At 48.2% G+C, this 23,540-nt stretch overlaps 1 protein-coding gene across 6 annotated transcripts in view; it reads right to left on the reverse strand.

Moving 5' to 3' along the window:
• RIMBP2 (RIMS binding protein 2) overlaps positions 1–23,540 on the reverse strand; it is a 283,562-nt gene that overhangs the window by 17,562 nt on the left and 242,460 nt on the right. For 2 of the 6 annotated variants that reach the window (XM_060269719.1, XM_060269718.1), the window contains 6 exons: positions 21,422–21,886; positions 18,642–18,791; positions 18,181–18,339; positions 16,096–16,824; positions 13,448–13,568; positions 7,816–7,962 (listed from right to left, as the gene is read on the reverse strand). In XM_060269719.1, the coding sequence (XP_060125702.1) occupies positions 7,816–7,962; positions 13,448–13,568; positions 16,096–16,824; positions 18,181–18,339; positions 18,642–18,791; positions 21,422–21,886 (1,771 nt within the window). The remainder of the gene's footprint in view (positions 1–7,815; positions 7,963–13,447; positions 13,569–16,095; positions 16,825–18,180; positions 18,340–18,641; positions 18,792–21,421; positions 21,887–23,540) is intronic. The other 4 variants (XM_035097540.2, XM_035097548.2, XM_035097547.2 and 1 more) reach the window with 4 other exon arrangements.

Below are 23,540 nucleotides of genomic sequence, written 5' to 3' on the forward strand. Positions count from 1 at the left end.
ACATCTTGTGGCAGAGAGTTCCGCAAGTTAATCAAAGGCTGCATGAAGGCAGTACTTTATTTTGCACACCCCGAGTGTGCTGCCAGATGCAATTTTATTAGACGAGCCCAGGTTATGGTGTTATGGGAGAGGCAGAACATTTTTGCTCTAGCCACTAAGCACTGGCACCGAAAGCAGAGGCCCAATGTCTGTGTTGTAAGCAATTTAGAGTGGACATTTATGCAACGTGAAGTAAGAGAAAGAGGACAAAAGAGGACACAGATTTTTGCATACAACTTACACTTGCTAATTTATATGAATAGATGCAATTTGGGGATCACGGCTGCAAGTGAAATAGGAATGCAATACAACCCACCACAGTGAGGGAGACGTGTGTCCCAGAGGTCCTTGTGTCCTGCCCCCTGCTCTCCCTTCTTAGCATACATTCTTTATTAACTTTAAACCTGACTTGCTTTATAGCTCAGTTGGTGGCGCATGAGACTCTTAATCTTGGGGTCGTGGGTTCAAGTCCCAGACTGGGCAAAAAGATTCCTGCATTGCAGGGGGTTGGACTAGATGACCCTCATGGCCCCTTCCAACTATACAAATTATCATTGTCATTATTTATTTGTGTTGAAAGTGGGTTTGGACTGGAGAGCCCTTCAAACCCAGCCAGGTGGGTGGGATATAAATATATTATTATTATTATTATTATTATTATTATTATTATTATTATTCTTAAAGAGTGGACATGTTCAAATAGAGGACTGTCCTCTGTAAAGTAAGACACAAGGACATGGTCACCCTATAGCAGGCATGTCCAACAGGTAGATCGTGATCTACCGGTAGATCACTGGACGTCTGCAGTAGATCCCTAGTAGATCATTGGGTCCCCCCAAAGAAGCTGAACAACTGTGGCTCCCCTTAAAAAAGCTCAATGTTTTACCTCCTCCCTGAAAAAACTCAACAACTTTGACCTGAACCCCGCCAAAATGGGCCTTCTTCCTTCCTAAAAAAAAAGCTCAACAATTTTGACCGGAACCCAAAAAAAGGTTCCGGTTTTTAACTCTGTGAGTAGATCGCAGTCTCTTGTGAGTTGGCCACCCCTGCCCTATAGCAATCCTGCATTTTAGCCGGCTGTCAGTTCTCTGGGGGACACTGTGGACGGAGGAGGGGTGGGCGGTATTTGATTCAGCTTGCATTTAAACCAAACCTACTTGATTGGCACTTCCTGAAACAATATGCAGGCAGAGATACAAAAATGCTTCACACTGGGTGAGTGGGGGGGGGAATGCTTTTCCTATTGTGTGGATTAGGGGAAATCGCATACAGAAATGCATAGATTAGGAAAAATTCACACTGAAAAGCTTTTTTTAAATGAGGACTCAAAAAGAAAAAGAAAATAGATGTGAAAATTGCAGTACTGGAAAACTGTGAGGATTAGCCGCTCCCTAGTGGATATGTTGCCTCACTCCAGGCAACATATGAACAGGTGCAGCCAGTTGCTAACACTGGCCTAAAACTACAGCTCTGCTTGACTACTCAATGCCTGACCCCCACTATGGCACATAGTTTTGGAGACATCCATATGGGGATCAGATGGGCTCCGGGCCAACCATTTAACCCTGCTATGATGTGGCAGTTGTGCCGAGACCCTCATTTCACAACAGCCTTTGTGTCCATGAGCGAGATGGAATGTATTGTGTTTCCATTTCAGTTCTAACCATCGTTTCCAAATCTGCATGTCTTTTTCTTCTGAGTGTCACCTCCACTTGGTTACACATTTGGTTACACAATAATCTCACATTTATTATGACAAATATTCTATATAATAATGTCCATGTTGTCCCTGCGTCCAGATGTCCCGTGTGTCCCTGGGTCACTGCGCATGTGCCCCAGGGATACAGGGATTGGACAGCAGAGACTGCGCGCGCGCACTCTCCCCCCACTCTGCCTCCTCCAACCGCCGCTCCCGCCGGGGTGGAGGCCGGCGAAGGCCTCCTCACAACCCTCCCTGGCCGTGAGGAGCGGCGGTTGGAGGAGGCGGGGGGGGGGGAGAGTGCGCGCGTCCTTCCTGTCGGCGGCTGGGGGAGAGGAAGGAAGGAGGAGAAAGCGCCGCTTTCTCCTCCTCCGTTCCTGTCCCCCTGCCGCCGACAGCAAGGACGGGTCCCAGGGTTCGGAGAAGCGCTGCGCAAGCGCTTCTCCGAACCCTGGGATGTCTGCTTCCTGTCGGCGGCTGCGGGAGAGGAACGGAGAAGGAGAAAGCAGCGCTTTCTCCTCCTCCGTTCCTGTCCCCCTGCCGCCGACAGCAAGGACGGGTCCCAGGGTTCGGAGAAGCGCTGCGCAAGCGCTTCTCCGAACCATGGGATGTCTGCTTCCTGTCGGCGGCTGCGGGAGAGGAACGGAGGAGGAGAAAGCAGCGCTTTCTCCTCCTTCGTTCCTGTCCCCCTGCCGCCGATAGCAAGGACAGGTCCCAGGGTTCAGAGAAGCGCTGTGCAAGCGCTTCTCCGAACTCTGGGATGTCTGCTTCCTGTCGGTGGCTGCAGGAGAGGAACGGAGGAGGAGAAAGCAGCGCTTTCTCCTCCTTCGTTCCTGTCCCCCTGCCGCTGACAGCAAGGACAGGTCCCAGGGTTCGAAGAAGCGCTGCGCAAGCGCTTCTCCGAACCCTGGGAGTTCTGCTTCCTGTCGGCGGCTGCGGGAGAGGAACGGAGGAGGAGAAAGCAGCGCTTTCTCCTCCTCCGTTCCTGTCCCCCTGCCGCCGACAACAATGACAGGTCCCAGGGTTCGGAGAAGCGCTGCGCAAGCGCTTCTCCGAACCCTGGGAGGTGTCCTTGCTGTCGGCGGCTGCGGGAGAGGAACGGAGGAGGAGAAAGCAGCGCTTTCTCCTCCTCCGTTCCTGTCCCCCTGCCGCCGACAGCAAGGACGGGTCCCAGGGTTCGGAGAAGCGCTGCGCAAGCGCTTCTCCGAACCATGGGATGTCTGCTTCCTGTCGGCGGCTGCGGGAGAGGAACGGAGGAGGAGAAAGCAGCGCTTTCTCCTCCTTCGTTCCTGTCCCCCTGCCGCCGATAGCAAGGACAGGTCCCAGGGTTCAGAGAAGCGCTGTGCAAGCGCTTCTCCGAACTCTGGGATGTCTGCTTCCTGTCGGTGGCTGCAGGAGAGGAACGGAGGAGGAGAAAGCAGCGCTTTCTCCTCCTTCGTTCCTGTCCCCCTGCCGCTGACAGCAAGGACAGGTCCCAGGGTTCGAAGAAGCGCTGCGCAAGCGCTTCTCCGAACCCTGGGAGTTCTGCTTCCTGTCGGCGGCTGCGGGAGAGGAACGGAGGAGGAGAAAGCAGCGCTTTCTCCTCCTCCGTTCCTGTCCCCCTGCCGCCGACAACAATGACAGGTCCCAGGGTTCGGAGAAGCGCTGTGCAAGCGCTTCTCCGAACCCTGGGAGGTGTCCTTGCTGTCGGCGGCTGCGGGAGAGGAACGGAGGAGGAGAAAGCAGCGCTTTCTCCTCCTCCGTTCCTGTCCCCTTGCCGCCGACAGCAATGACAGGTCCCAGGGTTCGGAGAAGCGCTGCGCAAGCGCTTCTCCGAACCCCAGGATGTTCTAGAGCCCGTTATTGAACGGGCTGAAATACACTAGTTCATAATAAATGACATGAAATGACCAGGAAGCCTAAAGGCTCGGCTGCAGTAAAGCGGCGGCCCCGGGGAGAGAATAATAAGTGGAACTTGCAATGATAGGCTGCAGTGTTGCTGTTCAGGATTCCAATCGTCCAGTTCAATTTCCCCTCCTCTACCCTGTATCCCATCCCCCAACCTCAGCAAGTCAGAATCCTCTGGCCACTGAACACACTGTTTTGAGCCCCTTCAACTTGGGTTTCCCACCCACCCAATTAAAGTTGCTTTCATTATTCTGCAAATCTTAAGGTTCCCCTGATTCTTCCCTCTTGTGGGTGGGTGGTGCCTGGACACGGGTGAACATTTTAAATACTGCTATTCCCTTTGGCCATAGCAGTTTTTATATCATTCCCTCCAGCGGACAAAATTATTTGTTTGTTTATTTATTGCCCACCCTTCTCCGTAAGGTCCCAGGATGAGGGACAGCATTAAAATGATATTACAAACCATTTAAAGCAACTTACAATCATAAAGTAAGGTGGGTCCTGAAAACATACAGCTCCAAGTGCCCCAAGCCAGGGTGATTTCTTTAATTATCAAGTTGGGGTGCTAGAACGACTTACTCTCTCCAGCAATAAATTAGCTGATCAAGCAGCATCATCTCCTTCTGCCTGGAGGGGTAAGACTGGAAGCTGGGCTATTGTGTCCCCAGCCACCAGAGAAATTTGCAGATCGGCAGGAGGGCTTCTGCAGATTGGCATGTTTACAGTCCACCAGTCCCTGCCTTGCTCCAGAGACAGAAGCTTGGACCTGTTACTCTCTGCTGAAGATCAGAAGAGTCTCCCATACATGAAGGTCCAACCCATAAGCTCCATAGGTGACCTTCGGTCAATAGTAGCAGTCTCTCAGTCTAATCTATCACACAGGATTTTTGTGAGGATAATTTTGTGGTGGTGGTGGTGGTGGTGGGGGAACCACACAGGCTGCCTTGAGCTTCTTGGATGAAAGGCAGGATATAAGTGTAATAAAAAAATAAATATTAATAAAAAATTATCTATTCATCCATCCATCTCCCACTTGCAGCCCATGCAATTCGCACAATCCCACACAATTTTAAAATCAAAGTCATCACATGTTGACTTTTGCAGAATATTTGGCAATTGCAGACAAATTTCCTGAATACTCTCTGTGTTGGCATCCCCCCCAATATGCCTTCCTCTAACTTTGACTGGTTTCAATGATTTTTTCCAAGTTGCGATGAGCATTAACCAAAGCAAGTGCAAGGAAAGTCGACTTGTGAGGACTTCACAATTGGTGGTGGGATAATAACTGTGGGAAGGGCCTCTTAGTTCCCCGTTCCCATTTCCCTATCTCAAGTGTTTACATCAGAGTCTCTTTGATGAGTGAAGTGTTCCAAGCAAGACACCTGGACTTAATTTGCAATGAGGCCCATGGCGAAATGGTACCACAGAAACTTTCAGTGCATAGATAGCTACAGAGAAAAGTCTTGCTGCAAAGTCTTTCTGAGCAGAGTGGTTGGCCTTTATTAGCTTTTAGCTCCCCTGAACATGCCTTCGCCCGGTCAAAGTTGCTGTCTATGCACAAGAAGACCACACTTGAGAACTGACCATGAACACTCTAGTCCAGGCCATTCCCTTTGGAATCCAAGGAACTTGAGACAAAGTGACATGCTGAGATCCCATTCAGCTCTTTGCGTGTGGGATGATGGGAATTGGAGTCCATCAATGCCTGCCTTAACAGTGTGCTGGATCTGGGGCTGGCCTAGATGTGAAAAGGGCATGGGGTTTTGCTTTTAACCAAATTTTGCATTATAGTTCATTGGATACAATTGATTGCCATTTTGAATCAAGACCTTCCAAAACAGCAATGATTTCAACCACCAAATTCAAAACTGCACAGATTTTGTGGGTTTCTTAGGATTCCCAAGCAACGCTGGGTATGAAGCTCTTGACACCTCTAATTGCATAGCTAATATTTCTTGGGTGGAGTGTAATGACCCCTTTCTGCAGTTCAGCAGTACCCCAACGCAACCCCACACCATCGCCTGGCGTCTGCAATCCAATGGCAATTTGATCACACCCCCTTGATTCGATTCCTTGACACCACATATGAAGATAAGTGCATGTATCTTTGTTGGCACACTGATTTCAGTGGTTTCCAACAGGACCCGCACAGACAAGTCTAAAGGATGCTACCCAGGTGGGCCTTCCTTGTGTGTTTAAAGAAGCTTTTATACTTACCCAGACTGGCAAGGGAGCATCTGTGGAGGGAGCAGCAGCCATGCCAGTAGAAGTATATGTAAGAGGGTCTAATTCATTTCCCATTAGAGAGGGGCTGGGGAACATGTGGGCCTCGAAATGTTGTTGGATTCCCAGCTCCCATCAGCCAGAAAGTCCAATAACATTTGGAGGGCCACAAGTTCCCCATTCTTGCATTACAAGAACTTGCAACGTTGCCACCACTCAACCCACGTTGAGGTGGCACATGGTGGTATCTCACAAAGTGGCTGGTTCTGTTCACAACAAAGGAGACTGTGCATTTCTGCCATGGGCACACTTGCATGAGACGCGGCTGCCGCTAGCAGGACCCGTCTGCTCGCCTCAGTCGTTCAAGGTCAACATTCACCACTGGCATCCCCCAATGCCTTTTGCATATACGTAATTTTTGTTCAACAGAACACCACCTTTTCAGAGAGGTGCCGCCTTTTTAAGGGGGGAAGTTACTGAAACGTCATTTCCAAGCAGCAGGAGGGCAGACAAAATGCATGGCAGCCAGACAATGAGGGGAAGGAAGGCCAGCCCCAAAGCCTTGCATTTGTTCTTTGTATTTGCTTTTTCTTGTAAAGCAGGTGGGAATGTGGACAAGGGGGTAGCATATGGGACAGAGGGGTATGAGGACCACACCCCCTAAACACACACACATGCACACACACACACACCAGAAGTAAGTTGCCAAACCAAGATGGTGGGGAAAGGAGGAGAGGGGGATTCTAGGTCATGGGATGGGGAAACCTGTGGCTCTCCAGATGTTGTTCAACTCCCAATAGCTTCTGCCAACATGGCCAGTGGTCAGGGGTGATGGGAGTTGTAATCCAACAACATCTGGAGAACCACAAGTTCTCCATCTCTGTTCTAGGTGCACAAAAGTTTGCTTTTATGAGGCCCACTGAGGAATGGAAACCAATTCATTTTCATGGTGCCTCCCCACTTACTGCTTCCCAAAACAAGATGGCGACAAGATGCCTCTGGGATGTGTCCTGTGCCCAGGGGAAAAGAGGATTTACCCCCTTGTAATAATTCTTTTCTATTTTCCCCCATTCTCAAGTTTGCGCTGCGTTGCATTACATGCCTCCAGAATGCTCACAGACCCAAGCATTCCTGTTCTGAATCAACACCACACCCTACTTGCAAGCGAGTCCCGTTGATTTCGGCAATGCTTGGTACTGGTCTACATGGCCTCAGCGCCATTTTGGTAGCAGGGGGGCCTGATATTCAGATCTGAGCTCTGCTAACAGCGGGGCTCTGTGACATTTTCAGAGGTGAAACAAGTTCTATCCGCATGCAGGCTTCTGCCAGACTTGGACATTAACTAAATTTGAAATTCTCAGAGACAAAGCCTAACCCTATGCATGCTTTCTTGGGCGCATGTCCCACCGAGTTATTAGGATTTCCCCCCAAAGCAAGGATATGGCAAGGGCTGCATGATCTGAATCTGCTCACTGCTCTGGTGTTGTCGATTCGCTCCCCCCCCCCGAGCATCCTGCACCTGCATTTCGGCAACAGAAGCATTGAAGGGGGGGGTTACAAGAAAGCGGTCATGTGCTTGGATCATATCCATTGGGATTGCACAGCCAAGTAGAAAGGTGGGGGGAGGGGGGCAGAGAGAGGATGGGGTTCATGCAATGGGGTGGTACTTTTGACTCATTTCAATGTGGAAAGCTGATGGCATGGGCAGGGAATCGGGGCAGATGACCATAAAGCTTTCTCCTCCCTCAACGACTGAGTCTAAGCAAAACTTACCTGTTCGTAAAGAGGGGGAAAGGAAAGCAGGACAAGACTTGCCTTATAAAAGAGGGGGAGGGGGAGGGGCGGCCTCGGCATTCGGCGTGGCATGCAACGTCGACATAAAGAGATGGCGCTCATTTCACACGCAGTTCTTAAAAAAAAGCAGCCCCTTTTTTTGGCACAAAGGACGAAGAAGGGTTTTGGCATACCGTATCTATAGTCAGAGGCCACGGTACGTTGCCGGCACCATTTCCTGTGTCCGCCAATGCTGCGAGAATAAGCATCTTCTCTTAGGGGGGAACTATGCCCCTCACTACCTGACCGAGCACCTTCACTGTTACTGTCCATTGTAATCTCTATGGAGAAAAACGGAATGGTCTATTAAGCACGACTCCGGTTACCCTTCCCTTGTAAGAGGCTTCCGCACGGCAAGGCTCTCCGTCCGGCTCTGGTTTCCCTTTGGCTGGGACGTTGGCTGCCATGCACCTCAAAGCATTCCACAAAAAATGTTAAGAAGGGAGCCCCTGTTGGATCAGGCCAAATGCTCATCTTGGCCCAGCCATCAGGATATCCCAGTGGGAAGCCCAGGAGCAGCACCTGAGCACAAACAGTGCTCTCCTCACCTGTGGCTTCCAAGCAACTGGTGTTTGGAAGCGTGCTGCTTCTGACAGTGGAGGGAGAGCACCACCATCGTGCCTAGTCTGGTACCCTCCAGATGTTTCTGGGCTCCAGCTCCCACCACCCCTGGCTGATGGGAGTTCAAATCATCAACCCACCCTTTGAGCCCACCAACATCTGGAGCGCCATCAATTCCTCTTGCATGTGCTAATCTAATAAAACGCATCACCTTGCTGATTCACGCTTTGGGCTGTTTTGTTCTCTCTCTCTCTCTCTTTTTGGTAGAAAGGTGGTTATTCTCAACAGCCGAGTGAGATGAAGTAGCCTTGTGATGTGGGTGGGGTGGGGTGGGGGGAGAGTAATTCACATGGCAAAACTGCCAGTGTAGTGCAATCATTAGTGTTGATTTCAGGGATCTGTGTTCAAATCCTCACTTTGCCACGAAGCCCGCTGAGCAGACTTGGGCCAGTCACAATCTCTCTTCCTAGCCTACCTGCCGGGGTTATTGTGTGTATAAAATGTGAGGGAAACAATGTACACTATCCTAAACTCCTCAGAGGAAATGGTGGGCTAAGGCACAATAAATAATATCACCAGATCCTCAAAAAAATATGCCAGCAGTTCCTTCCAACCCCAAAACTGTGGCACTTGGCTCTCTTACCATACACCAGGCAAATGATGAGAGGAAGGGACAAGCCTGAGGCTTGTTTGTGTAATAATAAATCATAGTGTATCATTGCTATGTACAAATGCAGCCTCTCCATATTTGAACAATTTGCCATTGGCATTCTATAAATGTGGAAACTCATAGGTCCCTCTCAGGCCATTATGGGCTGAATTTTTGTTTGTTATATATTCTTCTGCATCCCCAAACTATGTAGAAATGCCTGACTTAATTTTGGCAGCCCTGGTTTCAAAAGGACGCAAACTCTTGAGTTCACTGTTAGTGGTGATGATTATTTAGCCTTTATGAGAAATGGCAAAGGTACCTCATGCTCTGCCAGAGAACATGAGCTGTGTGAGGAGAAGCCACCTTTATCCCTCTGGGGAACAGAAGATAGCCAGGCCAGTGAAAGGAAACCACAGGGACACAATTCATATTTCAAGTTTTCTCATTCAGATTGTTGGGTCTTCCTTGTTGGGTACTCTTGACCAAGCTCCAAAAAAATAAAAGTACAGTGGTACCTCTCCTTATGAATTTAATGCGTTCCGAGTGCACATTTGTAAGTCGAAAAAATGTGTAAGTCGAATCCCATAGGAATGCATTGGGAGAAAAAATTCGTAAGTCGAAGCAACCCTATCTAAAAATTCATAAGTAGAAAAAATCCTATCTAAACCGCATCCATGATTGCGGACGGAGCTCCATTCGTAAGTAGAAACATTTGTAAGTAGAGGTACCACTGTATTATGGAGGGGGAAATGCAATGTGCTGATGAAGAGGAATGGGAAAATGGATGCTGGGATGGGTGAATCAATGAGGAGGATGAGGGCAATTCCTTCCAACAATGAGGACATCTACAGCACATCAAACAAGAGTTCAAGTGACATAGGTTTTCTCGGACAAACCTAGCTATGCCTCCCCTAGCCAGGGGCCTCATATGGTTCACACAGAAAATCTTTCTTACACCCCCCCCCTCACCAGATCCCACTGATTTTGGCAACAGTGGCTCGTGGCCCTGGGGGGAGGGAGAGGCTCCATAGTGATCAGATCGACCACATGATGAGCAGAGAAGGGGAAATGGATCTCCGCTGCTCATCTGCATGAATCAGCTGTGTGATGTGTGTGCATGCGAAAGGGGTGTGTGTGAGAATGTGGCTAGTTGGGAGCAGGGTGACTATGGCCCCCGGGGTTAAAAAAAAAGTAGGGGGTAGGGGTGAGCCATACATGGTTTAAAGTAGAGGAAAACAGCCTTCAGGCTGAGCAGAAGGGCAGACGAGGATCCTGAGAATTGAAAATCACCCCAGGAGTGACAGCAGGGGTTGGCAAACTAAGGCCTGTGGGCCGGATCAGGCCCAATTGCCTTCAGGATCTGGCCCACGAACTGTCCGTGGATTGGCGTGGGGATTCTGTTCATTAGGGCTGCGCCATTTCCCCCCTGCGCCATTCCATTCCCCCCTCTCCCTCACCCACACCGCGGCGGCGGAGCCACCTCCCTCCCTCCTCCTGGCTTCTCCCCACCCTGCCTAGAGGAGGAAGGGGGCTGGGCAAAGCGCCATTTTAAGCAGCCCCTCTCCGGAGCCGGCCCTTTCACGCCGCTCATCTTCCCCCCGTCGCCGTCGCCGTGGTTGCTCCTGTGGGCTAGGAGAGCGGAGTGGACGAGCTCACTCTGCCAACTCACAAGAAGCAGCAGCAGCGGTGGTTGGCATCCTCAGCCCCAGGTAAGGTAAGCACAGTGGCTGGGGCTGGGGCTGGGGGAGGAGGACTACTTGCTCCCCTCGCCTCTTCTTCCCGCTTCCACCCCCCCGGTGCCACTTCTCTGGCCCGCCACAAGGTCTGGGGGACAGTGGACAGTGGACAGGCCCGCGGCTAAAAATTTTTTGCTGACCCCTGAGTTACAGGCTATTTCTTACCATGGTGGCTGCCGCCCATTAGGACTGGTAGAGCGGAAAGTGGGGAGGCCAACAGTAGGGGGAGCCAGAGCCAATGGCAGCCTAGGTAAAGGTAAAGGTAAAGGGACCTCTGACCATTAGGTCCAGTCGTGACCGACTCTGAGGTTGCAGCGCTCATCTCCTGTTATTGGCCGAGGGAGCCGGCGTACAGCTTCCAGGTCATGTGGCCAGCATGACAAAGCGGCTTCTGGCGAACCAGAGCAGTACACGGAAATGCTGTTTACCTTCCCGCTGTAGCAGTACCTATTTATCTACTTGCACTTTGATGTGCTTTCGAACTGCTAGGTTGGCAGGAGCTGGGACCGAGCAACAGGAGCTCACCCCGTCGCGGGGATTCGAACCGCTGACCTTCTGATTGGCAAGCCCTAGTCTCAGCGGTTTAGCCCACAGCTTCAGCCTAGAGACAAGTAATTTTAATTTTGCCTCGTCCCCATCCTCCTCCCACCAGAAGTACTGCAATGGAAGAGGAGGCGGAAGAAGAAGCTGCCTCAAGCACAGCCACCCCCTGAATTGGTTGTAAGTAGAGATGGGAAGGCCTGGAAAAAACCCGGAAAAATAGCCCCCCCTTCCCTCAAAGCCCCCCCCCCCCCGGAAAAATAGGGGGGGACCCAGTTTGATATAGTTTTAATATTCCTGCAGCGGGAAAAGCAGAGGGGGCTGTGTGGGGGATGGGGGTGATTTTAAGCAGCCCTTTCCATTCCTTCACTCAGTTCTGCAGCCTTTGGAAGCTGTTTTCTTTTTTAAAAGGGTACGTAAAATAACATGTAAGTAGCAAATAGCATCTAGTTTGGCTGATAGTTTGCTGAGAGAGCAAATCCTTTGTATGAGCTTCTTTAGATATTATCACCCCCCCCCCGGGGTCCTTGGGGAAAGGCTAATTTAGTTTCAGCTTGTGCTGTAAGAACATGCAGGTCCCGCTTACCAAACACAATGTGTTTGCATAACAAGTTGACAATTTCCATTGATTCCTATGGGGAAGTTTCTAATGTGTTCCCAATCACAGATTTTTGTCCCCGAACACACCTGAACGCACGCACCCAGGAAAACCCAGGCAAAATGCTCTCTGATTTGTCCGATCATTCCCCCTCCCTCTGATCTTCAGCCAACCAGCAAAAGGCAAACAAGGAAGTAAAAAAATGCTATGTTTGGATATCTGAATCTACAGTGCGTAGAGCAAGTCTTGGGTACGAATTCCTCATGTTCAGATAACTGAACCTTCGCATAGCGAGCGTTCGGAAAGCGGGACCTGCGTGTGCATCCAATACAGCCACACACCAGCTTGTTTTCACCAAGCGCAGTGTGGCCACTGACAGCCTGAAATTGTCCTAGGTGTGAGCAGGACATATTGGGCAATCTTTTCCAATCGCCATGCTGCAATTTGAAAACCCACCATTTGCGAATCACAAGGATGTGGAAAGTACAGAGCCATTCTCCTGTACATGGAAGTGGAGCGAAAGCCCCCTTAAAATAAAAATAAAAAGCCAAGAAACTCTTCTTACTAAAAAAGCTGCTCCACTTTCTTCCAGCTCTGCAATTCCATGGGGATTCTTTAGCTGTGGTTCCCGCATTGCAAGGGGGGGTACCATATGACCCTTGAGGTCCCTCTATGATTCTATGAACTGACTGAAATAAGAAAGGCTTTGCACCCCATTTCCCAGTCCTCCCAATTCTATCGAAATTCCGAGAAGACATATAGGCACAACGTCTTCATGGGACTGTTTTGCTTAAGAACAGGGGTTGGCAAGGTTTTCCGGCCATGGGCCGGATCATTCCCATGGACAATCGTCCATGGACTGGACATGCACGGACATGCGTAGCGCAATGCCAAAAATCATGTCTGTGCAAGTCCGTGGCGCCAGAAATCACTTCTGTGCATGCCCGGAAGCCAGAAATTGCTTCTGCGCATGCCCAGACGCTGAAAATCGCGCCTGAGCAGAAGTGATTTTCGGCGTCTGGGCATGCGCAGATGCGGTTTCTGTTACCTGCACGTGCGCAGATGCCATTTCTGGCACCACTCGGTGAGTCCCCTCGCAGCGCTGCGCCGGTTTAGCACAGCGCGCGGGGGACTTGCCGAGCGGGTGGCTCATGGGCCGGATCTGGCCCATGGGCCGGAGGTTGCCGACCTCTGCTTAAGAATATACATGGCGGAGATGGGGGCTGCATGTTCAAATGTGTCCATGCATTGATGCACATGCCAGCACACAGGAAGAAAAGCTTTGGGGACCTTCTCCCTTGTGCACTCGCTGAGTAGGAGGGGAATGGCATAGAGGACTATCCAAATTACACAGAATGCCCTCTGCCACCCCCACCCCCCACCGTCAGGACTCTGTAGTGGTACGGCCCTGACAGGATGTTACCACCTGCCTTTTGTGACAAACCCAGGTTGTACAAGCAGAATGGTTCATCCGCTCGGCAGTTTCATCCTCAAAAATCTCTCGTGCTAAATATCCAGTGGGGATATTCCTATGCAAAGCAGACAGAAATGTGTCATTGCTGTTCCTTCCCGCTGCATCAAAATCAGGAGCTTTATTTGGGGGTTTCCCTTCCTGCCAACCCATCTCTGTGCTTCCCTTCCAACAAGCAACACAACATGTACCAGTCAGGCCAACTAACCAATGGAAGGGACCTGCATGGGCCGCGACCGCTGTGGTCCTCCCGAGCTTCGGTGAGATACTCTTTGACTCCGGTGCTCCATCCTGTCTGGTCGTCCGGAGGATGATGGGTTACTCAAAAGCTAAGAACCAAAATAAATGGGAGGAAGAGAGAGAGAGAGAGAGAAAGAGAGAAAAGGGGAGGGGAGAGACAGGTTTAAAAGTTACACACCTGTACACATGTCAGTAAAGGGCAGGGGGCGGGGAGAGGAAGAGGGCAGGGGGTGTGAAATTAACAGAAAATCAAGTCAATCATTGTCAAAAGCTCTAAAGGCAACTAAACTTTGTTTTTAACTGAAAGGTTAGCTGAAAAGAAGAGGACAGATGCCCAGTAAACCTGGAAAGGAAAGAAACAAACGAAAGAAAAAAGTTTGCTGGCCTGATGTGGTACATAACTTTGCAAACAACAGTCGCACATTGGAACAGAAAAAAAGGAGAGTTTTAAGACATTCTTTTGCCTTTGTCGTTGCCACTAAAACATGCTTCCGGTCCCTTTGATCCCTCCTCGAAGTGGAGCTGCGAAGAGTGGATTAGCCTGTATTTATTTGATCTACTCATTTCACTCCAGCCAGACTGTCGTTTTTTTTGCAGCGTCACCATCCATCCTCCTGTCATCCCTTTCCCCCTACTGTTCGGTCTGTGGCCACCTCTAGGCTTTTTAAAAGTCATTAATGCTTGCAGGAGTGGGGGAGAAGACGAAAATGAGATTCCAAAACCTTCTCAAATTAATTTATTTGTTTCCCCCTTCAAAATTGCACAGCCACCACACTCTGCTTGCTAGTTTGCTGGAAATGGCTCTTCGGGGGCCAGCTTTGTAACAACCGACATTAACTGGAGAGAAGGAAGGGGTGGGGGGAGAGGTCGGCACCAATTTTGTTTGTGGATCATTTAAAAGAGAGAGAGAGATTCCACTGAAAATAACCTGCTAGCCTAGTTAATGCAGAAGCAGCTAATGCTGAATCTACGATCATCATTTGAGGTAGAATATTTCTGACATGCCCATTCTCTGGATAACTGCAGTCCTTAAAAAGTGAGCAAGCCATTCTTGGTGTATTTGGAAGCAGGGAAGTCTATGACAGACGATATAAAGGCTTTGCAAGCACAGCTGCCCCTCTTTTTTTTTTTTAGAACTTTATTCAAAAAATTTCAAAGAGTATAAAAACACATATACAAATCAAATAAAGACAAAAATACATTTAAAGTTCGAAGTTAAAAGTGGAAAAAAGAAAAAGAAAGAAAAAACAACAAACCTATACATAAAAATGCCTAGGCTCTATGGTACGGAGAAGAAAGAAAAAAGAAAGAAAGAAGAGAAGAAGAAAGGGAAAGAAAGAGAAAAAAGAAAAGAAAAAGAAGATAAAAATTTGATTCCTATTATTTGTAACACGCGTTCCTAGATATATTACTTATCCCTTGCTGAATTCTAAATTAAATCTATACACAATTCCTAACTAATAGATTCACATTATGATGAATTCTCCTCTTATAGTTTCTTTACTCTAAGCACATCATTAAATTACATTCTAAATTCTCTTTTTCCATATAATCCTGTACAGCTGCCCCTCTTGTGGATTAAATATGGAACTGCAGTAACTGTTCCCAGGGTGTGTGCGTGTGTGCGCGTGTGTGTGTTTGGAAACAGCCAAGGACAGCAAAAGCTTTTTGGGGTGGGGGAGTTCTCTTTCTCCTGCATGCAGAGATGCAGTTCGCAACTTCAAAGGCAAGAAGAGATGGTTTTTGTTGTTTAAGAGTGAGGACGGTGGATAATAGAAACACCATGAATCTTGCTAACTCCAAAGCCCTTAGGTCACTGTCGCGACAGGACAGGACAGGAGAGAGACTGTTCTTAGTACTTGCCCAGAGATAAGGGTTGAAGGAAAAGAGAATTCGTCCTTGAAAGTCTAGGAGTGAGGGAAGCAAAAACAAGATGACAAGATGGAATATTTAAAGCAGACCTTAAACAAACAGAAGCGAGAGAAAAGGAGGGGTTGAAATAAGGTTAGTGTTTGGCAGCGGTGGCTGTTTAAATTTTCAAAGTTATAAATGAAATCCCTTAGTGGTTACATTTTAAGGAGCACACAATAAAAAAGAAACTGTTGGAAAAAATTATAAAAAATTATAAAAGAAAGAACAACCCCAAATGTTAGGAAAATGGTAGTTCAGCTAACCCTTAATTAAAATTTAGTTTCAGTTGTCCTTTTAAAGAAGGAAGGGAGAAAACAAAAGCCAGTATCTATTTGTTGATTGATTATCTGTGAGGGGTTAAAAAATAATAAGAATAATCGTTGTAAAGCAAATTAGTCCCGTTTCATTATGGCACAAGTTTTTTCAAAATAAATAATAATAATAATAATAATAATAATAATAATAATAATAATAATAACAACAGAAGCATTAAGAAGCCTGTGAAAGCAACATAGATTTTTTTTAAAAAGAAATTAAATACGTGGGAAAGAATGAGGAAAGAAAACACAAAATAAGAACGGGAGCAGGGAGCTAGAGACACATGCTGAGGATGGACTCTTGAGAAAACAAAAAGGAGAAAAAGGAAGAAAAGAGGTTGATTTGGCAAGCAGATGTTTAGAAGGAAGTTTTTGTATTTCAACACACCAGAGGGTCTTTGGGCTCTCGGTAGGATGGCCTTGCAAGTGAGACGGAAGGTGCCCTAATGTCATTCCCTGCCAAGTGGCCACTCCAGCCTCCCTGATAATCTTCGCGCATCAAATTATCTGCTCTATTACACCAATGAGGCTCGCACTTCCTCTCATAATAAGATGGCTTGCTCTCCTCGCCTTGGGGCTCTAGAAAGGAAGGGAAGGGGTCCCCAAAGTCTTCTTCAATGCTGCTCTGCCTCGTCAGCGTCCTCCGGCGGGCAAGCAGGGGCCGGGGTGGTGTCTTTCGGCACGAGCAGCTCCCGCCAGTAGCACAGCAGCTGGGTGCGACATTTGCAGAAGCCGCATCGTAGGTGTTGCGGAAGCTGAAGCGGGATTCCTCTTCCTCGCTGCCACAGTCCAGGCCGCTGTCTGGGCTCCTTGTGGAAGACCTGCTGTAGGTATAGCCTCTCTCGCCTGCATCCTCCAAGATTCTCTGCTTCGCCGGGTGCCAGAAGTTGTGCTGCAGGTCTTGGTGGTAAGCTCTGGCAGATCTACTCTCTCTAGCTACTGTGCTCCTCATTTTGTGGGCCATCCCTAAACCCTGCTTGTGCAAAAGTTCCGAGTGATCGCCGTCCTCTTCGGCTACTTCGGGGATACTGAACAGCTTTTTACTGTGGTGGATCTGCTGGGCAAAATCAGGCTGCTCCAAAAAAGCTGCGTCAATTTTCTTATTCGTATAACATCCCTTTAAAAGTGCACGTGAGATTTTTTTTTTTAAAAAAAACAACGGACCAAAGAATAGGCGAGGAGAAGAAATAAGTGTGTGATTTAAAGAATAAAAAAAGAGAGGAAGGAGGGAGGAAAGAAAAAAAAATAAAGACAGAATTAGTTTTAGAGCAATGGCGAACAGAAAGCATGCAGCTTTTATTCAGTGAGGAAAGATGTCATGCTTTGAATGGAATCTGTGAAAATAAAAGACATGATTAGGAAGTTGCTCAGTGTTGTAATTAGTGCAAGGATGTCAATACAGCAGGCTGATATATTGAGGCTCTGACAAAGAACCGAAAACCAGGCACTTGGAACAAGGAAGTTGATGCTGCACAGGAGGTCTCTTTGGTATGTGAGGGTGATGGGTATTTGCCTATGGCATAACTCTCCCCTCTGCTTTCTTCCAATCTGTAGACCGCGCTCTTCAGTTAGACTTAAGTGCAAAATCTCCTGTCCTGCCCACACATTAAAAGAAGCTAGATGAAGAACAGAAATTTACCAGCATGCATTTGCATGCTGAGAATAATTCCTAGAAGGCACATTAATGCTCCTTTTCCATTGAAGGGGGAAGTGGACTACAAATGCCCAGTGATCAATTAGGATATTGTCATCTTCCTGTTTAGCACTGTGGCTATCTAAACTGACTCCTGTTTTGAAGATATCTTATGAATTGACTCACCAAATCTATACTGTGACACGCAGTTTTAAGGGGATTAACATTTTGGTACCTGCCAGATGCTAAATAAATTACCAACAGGAAGGCAGAAGAATCAGCACCAGGGAGAGCTCCAAGATAGGAGAGGCGTTGGCTTTCCTATGTCTCTGCTCCTCGTTTTAAAGAACACCCAACTTTTTAAGCTTAACATTATTTGAAACTGGCTTTCTGTTAGATGTTCAAAGCAAAAGAAAACAAACTACGCCTGAAGAAAATATTTCCCTGGCACGTGGCAGACCGGAAGGGGTGCACAGAGATGGGATTGGCCTGGTTTGAAGTACCTGGTTCATGCCAGCAAGGTAATTCTAGGAATATGTGTGACTGTGTGCCATGGTTTTTCTTGGGGCAGCAGGGCTGATAAGGGGCAGAAATTTGAAATTATGTAGAACGTGATTCCTTAGTGAGGATTTGAGGTTACAGTTGGGAAGTCTCTGGCTGTTTTTTGTATACAGCGTGATGGCCTAGGATCTCCAACCACATTCTTCGTTTGAAGATGCTGCTAGTCCATGAAACCTTTGGACCATCCAAGCCTACCCTCGAGTAACTCAGCAGCTTCTCTTTCTTTCTCTATCCTATCCTTTGCATAGAGGATTTCCCCATCTCATAGTTGCTTTTTACCTTGAGAGTGTTATGCGATGTTATACTGACTCGCCTCCTCCCTCCATCCTCCATCTGCATCTCTGAGTACAGCTCTTCCTCGTCTTCTTCCATGATGTCGGAGAGGTCGGAGCCCCGGCTGCTCTCAGTATGGTACTCCTCCCCATGGCAATAGTGGGGCTGTTGGGGGTGGGGTGGGGGGAGAGGGAGAAAGAGGGGCGAACAAAGCAAGATGCGACTTTCAACATTCAAATCAAGGCCAACCTCAAGATGTTGAGGTGGAGCAGCTCCCAAGAACCTCAGCGCCACCACCAGGGCTGCAGGCATTTGCGAAACCAAAGGACTCTCCAACACCAGCTGCAGAATACACCATCCTGGGGATCTTAGCATTTGTTTTAAAGCACATACAAGGAAGCAAGTTTCTTCACACTGAGACTATGGCACATGCCTGACGCTCAAGCTGCTGCAGTCGCACCAGTTACCTGCTTCCCGAGCTCGGAGCCTTTTAGGAAATCGTCAACAGAAGCCCCTCTCCTCTTGACACGCGGCGAGTCATAGCCATCTTCTTCTTCGTCAGAGTTTGCGTAATGTGCAGCACCGCTCCTTTCGCTGAACACGCTCCTTCTCTCCAGCTGTGGAGTAAAGAACAGGGAACACCATGAGGGAAGAGCTCCTCTCCAAGGATGGTGGGAAAATTGGATGTGAGGTCTGTGTGCTCTGGTGGTAGGGATGGGGGAGGCATTCAATTCAGTTTGCACTGAAAGGCAAGCCCATTTAATCTGCACAGTCTTGGTTGCTAAGTTGGTAGTGTGTAAGACTCTTAATCTCAGGATCATAGGTTCGAGCCCCATGCTGGGCAGAAGATTCCTGCATTGCAGGGGGTTGGACTAGATGGCCCTCACAGTCCCTTCCAACTCCGCAGTTCTGTGATTCTTCAACACATTCAACATTGCTTTGGGGCTCCTCCTTTCTCCAGTTGGTAGGAAGCTTGAGGGCAGGAACCTATTTCAGGGATGGGAAAAATTATGGCCCTCCAGACATTTCTGGACTACAACTCTCATCATCCCATCATTGGACAATGTTAGGTAGGAGCTGAAGTACAACGATGTTTGGAGGGCTACCTGTTCTCCATCTCTGCCCTACAGCGTCATGTGAGGACATTGGGGGGGGGGGACTTTGGGTGTGTACTATATCTGCTGATTTACAGATTTAAAAGGCACAGGGAAAAGTAGGTAGATGGTGTTAGGATTTCATAGTAGATTCTGTTCCACCTTAAATAGGAACAGGCTTGGCAGAGGATGTTGAATGTATCACATGATGTATATTTCTGTTTGGTTGTACTATTGTAATGTTAGTCTTGCTTTCGTTTTTGCTGATGGAGACAGACACGTTTGGTCTATCTTCCGAGATGCTTTAGATGCTTTATAATAAACGCTTGTAAATATGCAAGGACTTCTCTCTGAGTATTCCTTCTGATGCTGCTGCTGCTGCCAAACCACGCTAACGCTGGAAATGATCTCTGCTGATTGCGTGCTCAGGTCACTGAGACCCTGAGTTGTGTTCCCTGGGAATCACCGGGACTGAGGAGAAGAGGAGGCTGCCGGCTGGACCTCCCAATGGTGATATCCCAACAGATGGCACTGTTTTTATAGTACTACCAGGTTCCTCAAAGCAACAGCATGTTCCTCAAGTGTATACCTGCTTGCTCCCCTCTCAAGGCCCACCAACCAAAATCATTGTTAAAAAAAGAAAAGATAAAACTCTCAGGAATCCTGTCTCATTCATTGGCTATATTCCCAGCTTCCTCCCCAGCTCCATCCAAGTGTGTGTGTGTGTGTGTGTGTGTGTGTGTGTGTGTGTGCGTGCTTGGAGTGGGGTGCCCAACAGCTAGCTGCCAGTCATAACTCTTCTAGAGGAATATCTAATGTGGTGGCCTCTAGATGATGCTTGACTCCTATCACTTCTTACCACTGCCCATGCTGGCTGCGGCTGATGGGAATGGAGTCCAACAACATCTGACAGGGACCACATTGGTTACCCCTACTCGGCTATCTCATTCTGCTTCCATGGGTAAAGGTAAAGGTAAAGGGACCCCGACAGTTAAGTCCAGTCACGGACGACTCTGGGGTTGCGGCACTCATCTGGCTTTACAGGCCAAGGGAGCCAGCATTTGTCTGCTCCTGCACTTTTTGGCGTGCTTCCGAACTGCTAGGTTGGCAGGAGCTGGGACCGAGCAACAGGAGCTCACCCCATCATGGGGATTCAAACCACTGACCTTCTGATTGGCAAGCCCAAGGTTCAGTGGTTTAGACCACAGCACCACCCATGTCCCTCGCTTCCATGGGTAGGCAGGGTCACACGTAGAATTGTAGAGTTGGAAGGGACCCCAAGGGCCATCTAACCAGCAGTTCAGCAGCATCTAGAGGGACCATGTTGGCTACCCCTGCTATGCTGTTCTGCTTGCATGCATAGACCAGACCCACAGAGGGCACACTCACATGTGTGGAGAGGGTAACAACGTTTAGATTTCTAGGCATTGAGTTACAGGAGGATCTGTCCTGGAGTGTTAATACAAGGGGGCTTGTGAAGAAGACACAGCAGAGACTGTATTTTTTTTTTTTGAGAATTTTAAGGAAAAACCATCTTCCACAAAAGCTGCTGCTTGCCTTTTATCACTGTGCCATACAGAGCGTGCTCACGTACGGTTTATGTGTGTGGTACGGAAGCTGTACTTCTCAGGACAGAGCAGGGCTGTGTAGAATTATTAAAACAACAGAGAGCATTATTGGCTGCTCACTCTCCACCTTAGAACAAATCTACACCACCAGGTGCCATAGAAAAGCACTAGACATATCAAGAGATCCAACGCACCCTGGTCACCATTTCTTTCAGCTCCTGCCATCGGGCCGGAGATATAGAACTATGCAGGCAAGAACGAGCCGTCTCAGGAACAGTTTCTCCTCTAGAGCGATTTTGGCCTTAAATGGAAAGCCTGGACTTTGAAGCCATCTTATTTTACTTGTTATTTGTATTATATTTACTGTTTTTGATTAGGTTTTGTAATTTTGGATTATGCGGAATGCTTTATCTGAGTGGATGTAGCAACCGAGTAATTTCGTTGTTCCCGCTAGGGGACAATGACAATAAAGATATCTTATCTTATGTAAAAATCACCAGTGGAAGGAAGCGCATGTGTGAAATGGCCCAAGATCGGGTTTTGCTGCCAGTTTTGTGGGTGTCAGATGCAGCAATCTCTACTTACCCTGCTGCTCTCTGCTGCGACGCGCTGAGCAGCCTCCCTGGCCATGGCCTTTGCGACTGTGTTGGGGACGGGCGCGCCTTGTGGCTGAGGGAGTATCCGGTTTGGGGAAGGAGACCTCCTCCCCTGGAGTGGGCTGTGGAAGTCGGGAGGCTCCAGGGTGTGGCCGTGGACGGGAGACGCCACGCGGCCCTGCTCCCACGACTCATCCCTTTTTACATGCGGACACAAATGTTCGTCTTTGGTATCTGGGATGCCGGCACTTGGTAATGGCTTAGATTTGGGAGCTGGCCGAGGGTGAGGGGTTGGAGGCACCAGTAGGTCAGGCGGAATGGCAGCGCCCAGCGAGTCCACCGATTCCCCTTGGACAGAAAGTGTCCGGACGAGAACTTCCCTGGCTTCCAAGCTCCGGATTCTCATGAGCTCCACGACGGTGTTCTCAGCCATAGGAAAGATAACTTCTGCCACCTAATCGGATGTATAAAACACAAAGGCCAAGTTGAGAAGGATGGGAAAGGAAGGAAGGGCCCTCAAACTAGTACAGAATACGAGTAGGACACTCCAGAAGGACCGATTGGTAGCCCTATATGAGACAGAGGTGGGCAGACTTCTAGCTTACAGCATCTACTTTGACATACAGTGGAACCTCGGTTTATGAACACCTCGGTTTATGAATTTTCGGTTTACGAATGCCGCAGACCTATTCGGAACGGATTAATTCACTTTCCATTACTTTCAATGGGAAAGCTCGCTTCAGTTTATGAATGCTTCAGTTTATGAACAGACTTCTGGAACCAATTACACCCATGCTTCGGGTTAAGTACACTTCAGGTTGAGTACTCCGCGGACCCGTCTGGAATGGATTAATCCACTTTCCATTACTTTCAATGGGAAAGTTCGCTTCAGTTTATGAACGCTTCAATTTATGTACTCCACGGACCGTCTGGAACAGATTCATCTACTTTCCATTACTTTCAATGGGAAAGTTCGCTTCAGTTTATGAACGCTTCAGTTTATGAACTGACTTCCGGAACCAATTGTGTTCATAAACCGAGGTACCACTGTATATATATATATTTGCTAGGACCCCGAGGTCTGCTAAAGTTATAAGTTTAGTATGCATAGAATGTTATGTTTGTATGCGTTGAAGTTTAAAACTTATGTATAGGTTCGTATTAGGCAGGAGGTTTAACTCTAGCTAACTATGGCAATATAAGGCTGGAGATTTCCATTTCAGCATTTATGCTAAGTTATGACTCTTCCCTGACAAACTTAGGTTTGTCCCATGATTTCTATGTGGTCTGAGAGATTCTTCTTTTGTTCCACCGCTTTCCCTGGGAAAAACCGCTGTTTACCGCTGAGTCGCAGCAAACGTCCATTTGCAGAAAACCTGATAGATGTTTGTTCTGATTCAGCAGTAAGTGGTGGGTTTTCCCAAGGAAATGAAAAAACCTTTCGGACCCATGTCTAGAATGAATAGAACTTTATTTGCATCAGCCATCGGTTGTGGTAGACACAGAACAAAATAAAAAGTCGATTATATAAAACACGGTTTAGGGCCCAGAATCAGCAGTCAAATAGTGGACCTTATTCTGATTGCCCCAGCTAAACACTTTGCAACCTTTGCTGTCACCTGCTTCTTTTGATCTGCCAGGAGAAAAGACACCACGGCAGTGGTAGGGCAGCCCGGAATGGACAATAAAAGATGGGTGATAATCTCGTTCCTCAGATCTTTATAAAGAGTGCAGGCCAGGAGGGCATGTGCCACTGATTTGGTGCTGCCATCTCCGCAGGGACATACCCTAAGCGTTTTTCATATGGAATCTGTTGGAATGATCCCTCAAGTATAGCCAAGGGTCTTGCAAGGGTAAAAGCACGTCTATATTTTGGAGTTGCTAGGTTTTGCAGATAGGGTGCCAGAGAATCAAAGTGGGAGGGTGGAAAATAGTCGTAGCATGGGCAAAATTTCCTTATTGTGGCCAAGTTGTTCTGACGCTCGATATCATTTACGCATTGACAGATTAGACTGTTTGCTTGACTATAACCCACGGCGAGTAGCCATTGTGGGGCATTGTGGATGAGCCCATAGAAAGGGGGAGAAAAGGAACCCACCTGCAGTTTA

This window comes from Zootoca vivipara, chromosome 17 (assembly GCF_963506605.1).
Source record: "Zootoca vivipara chromosome 17, rZooViv1.1, whole genome shotgun sequence".
Lineage (NCBI taxonomy): Eukaryota > Metazoa > Chordata > Lepidosauria > Squamata > Lacertidae > Zootoca > Zootoca vivipara.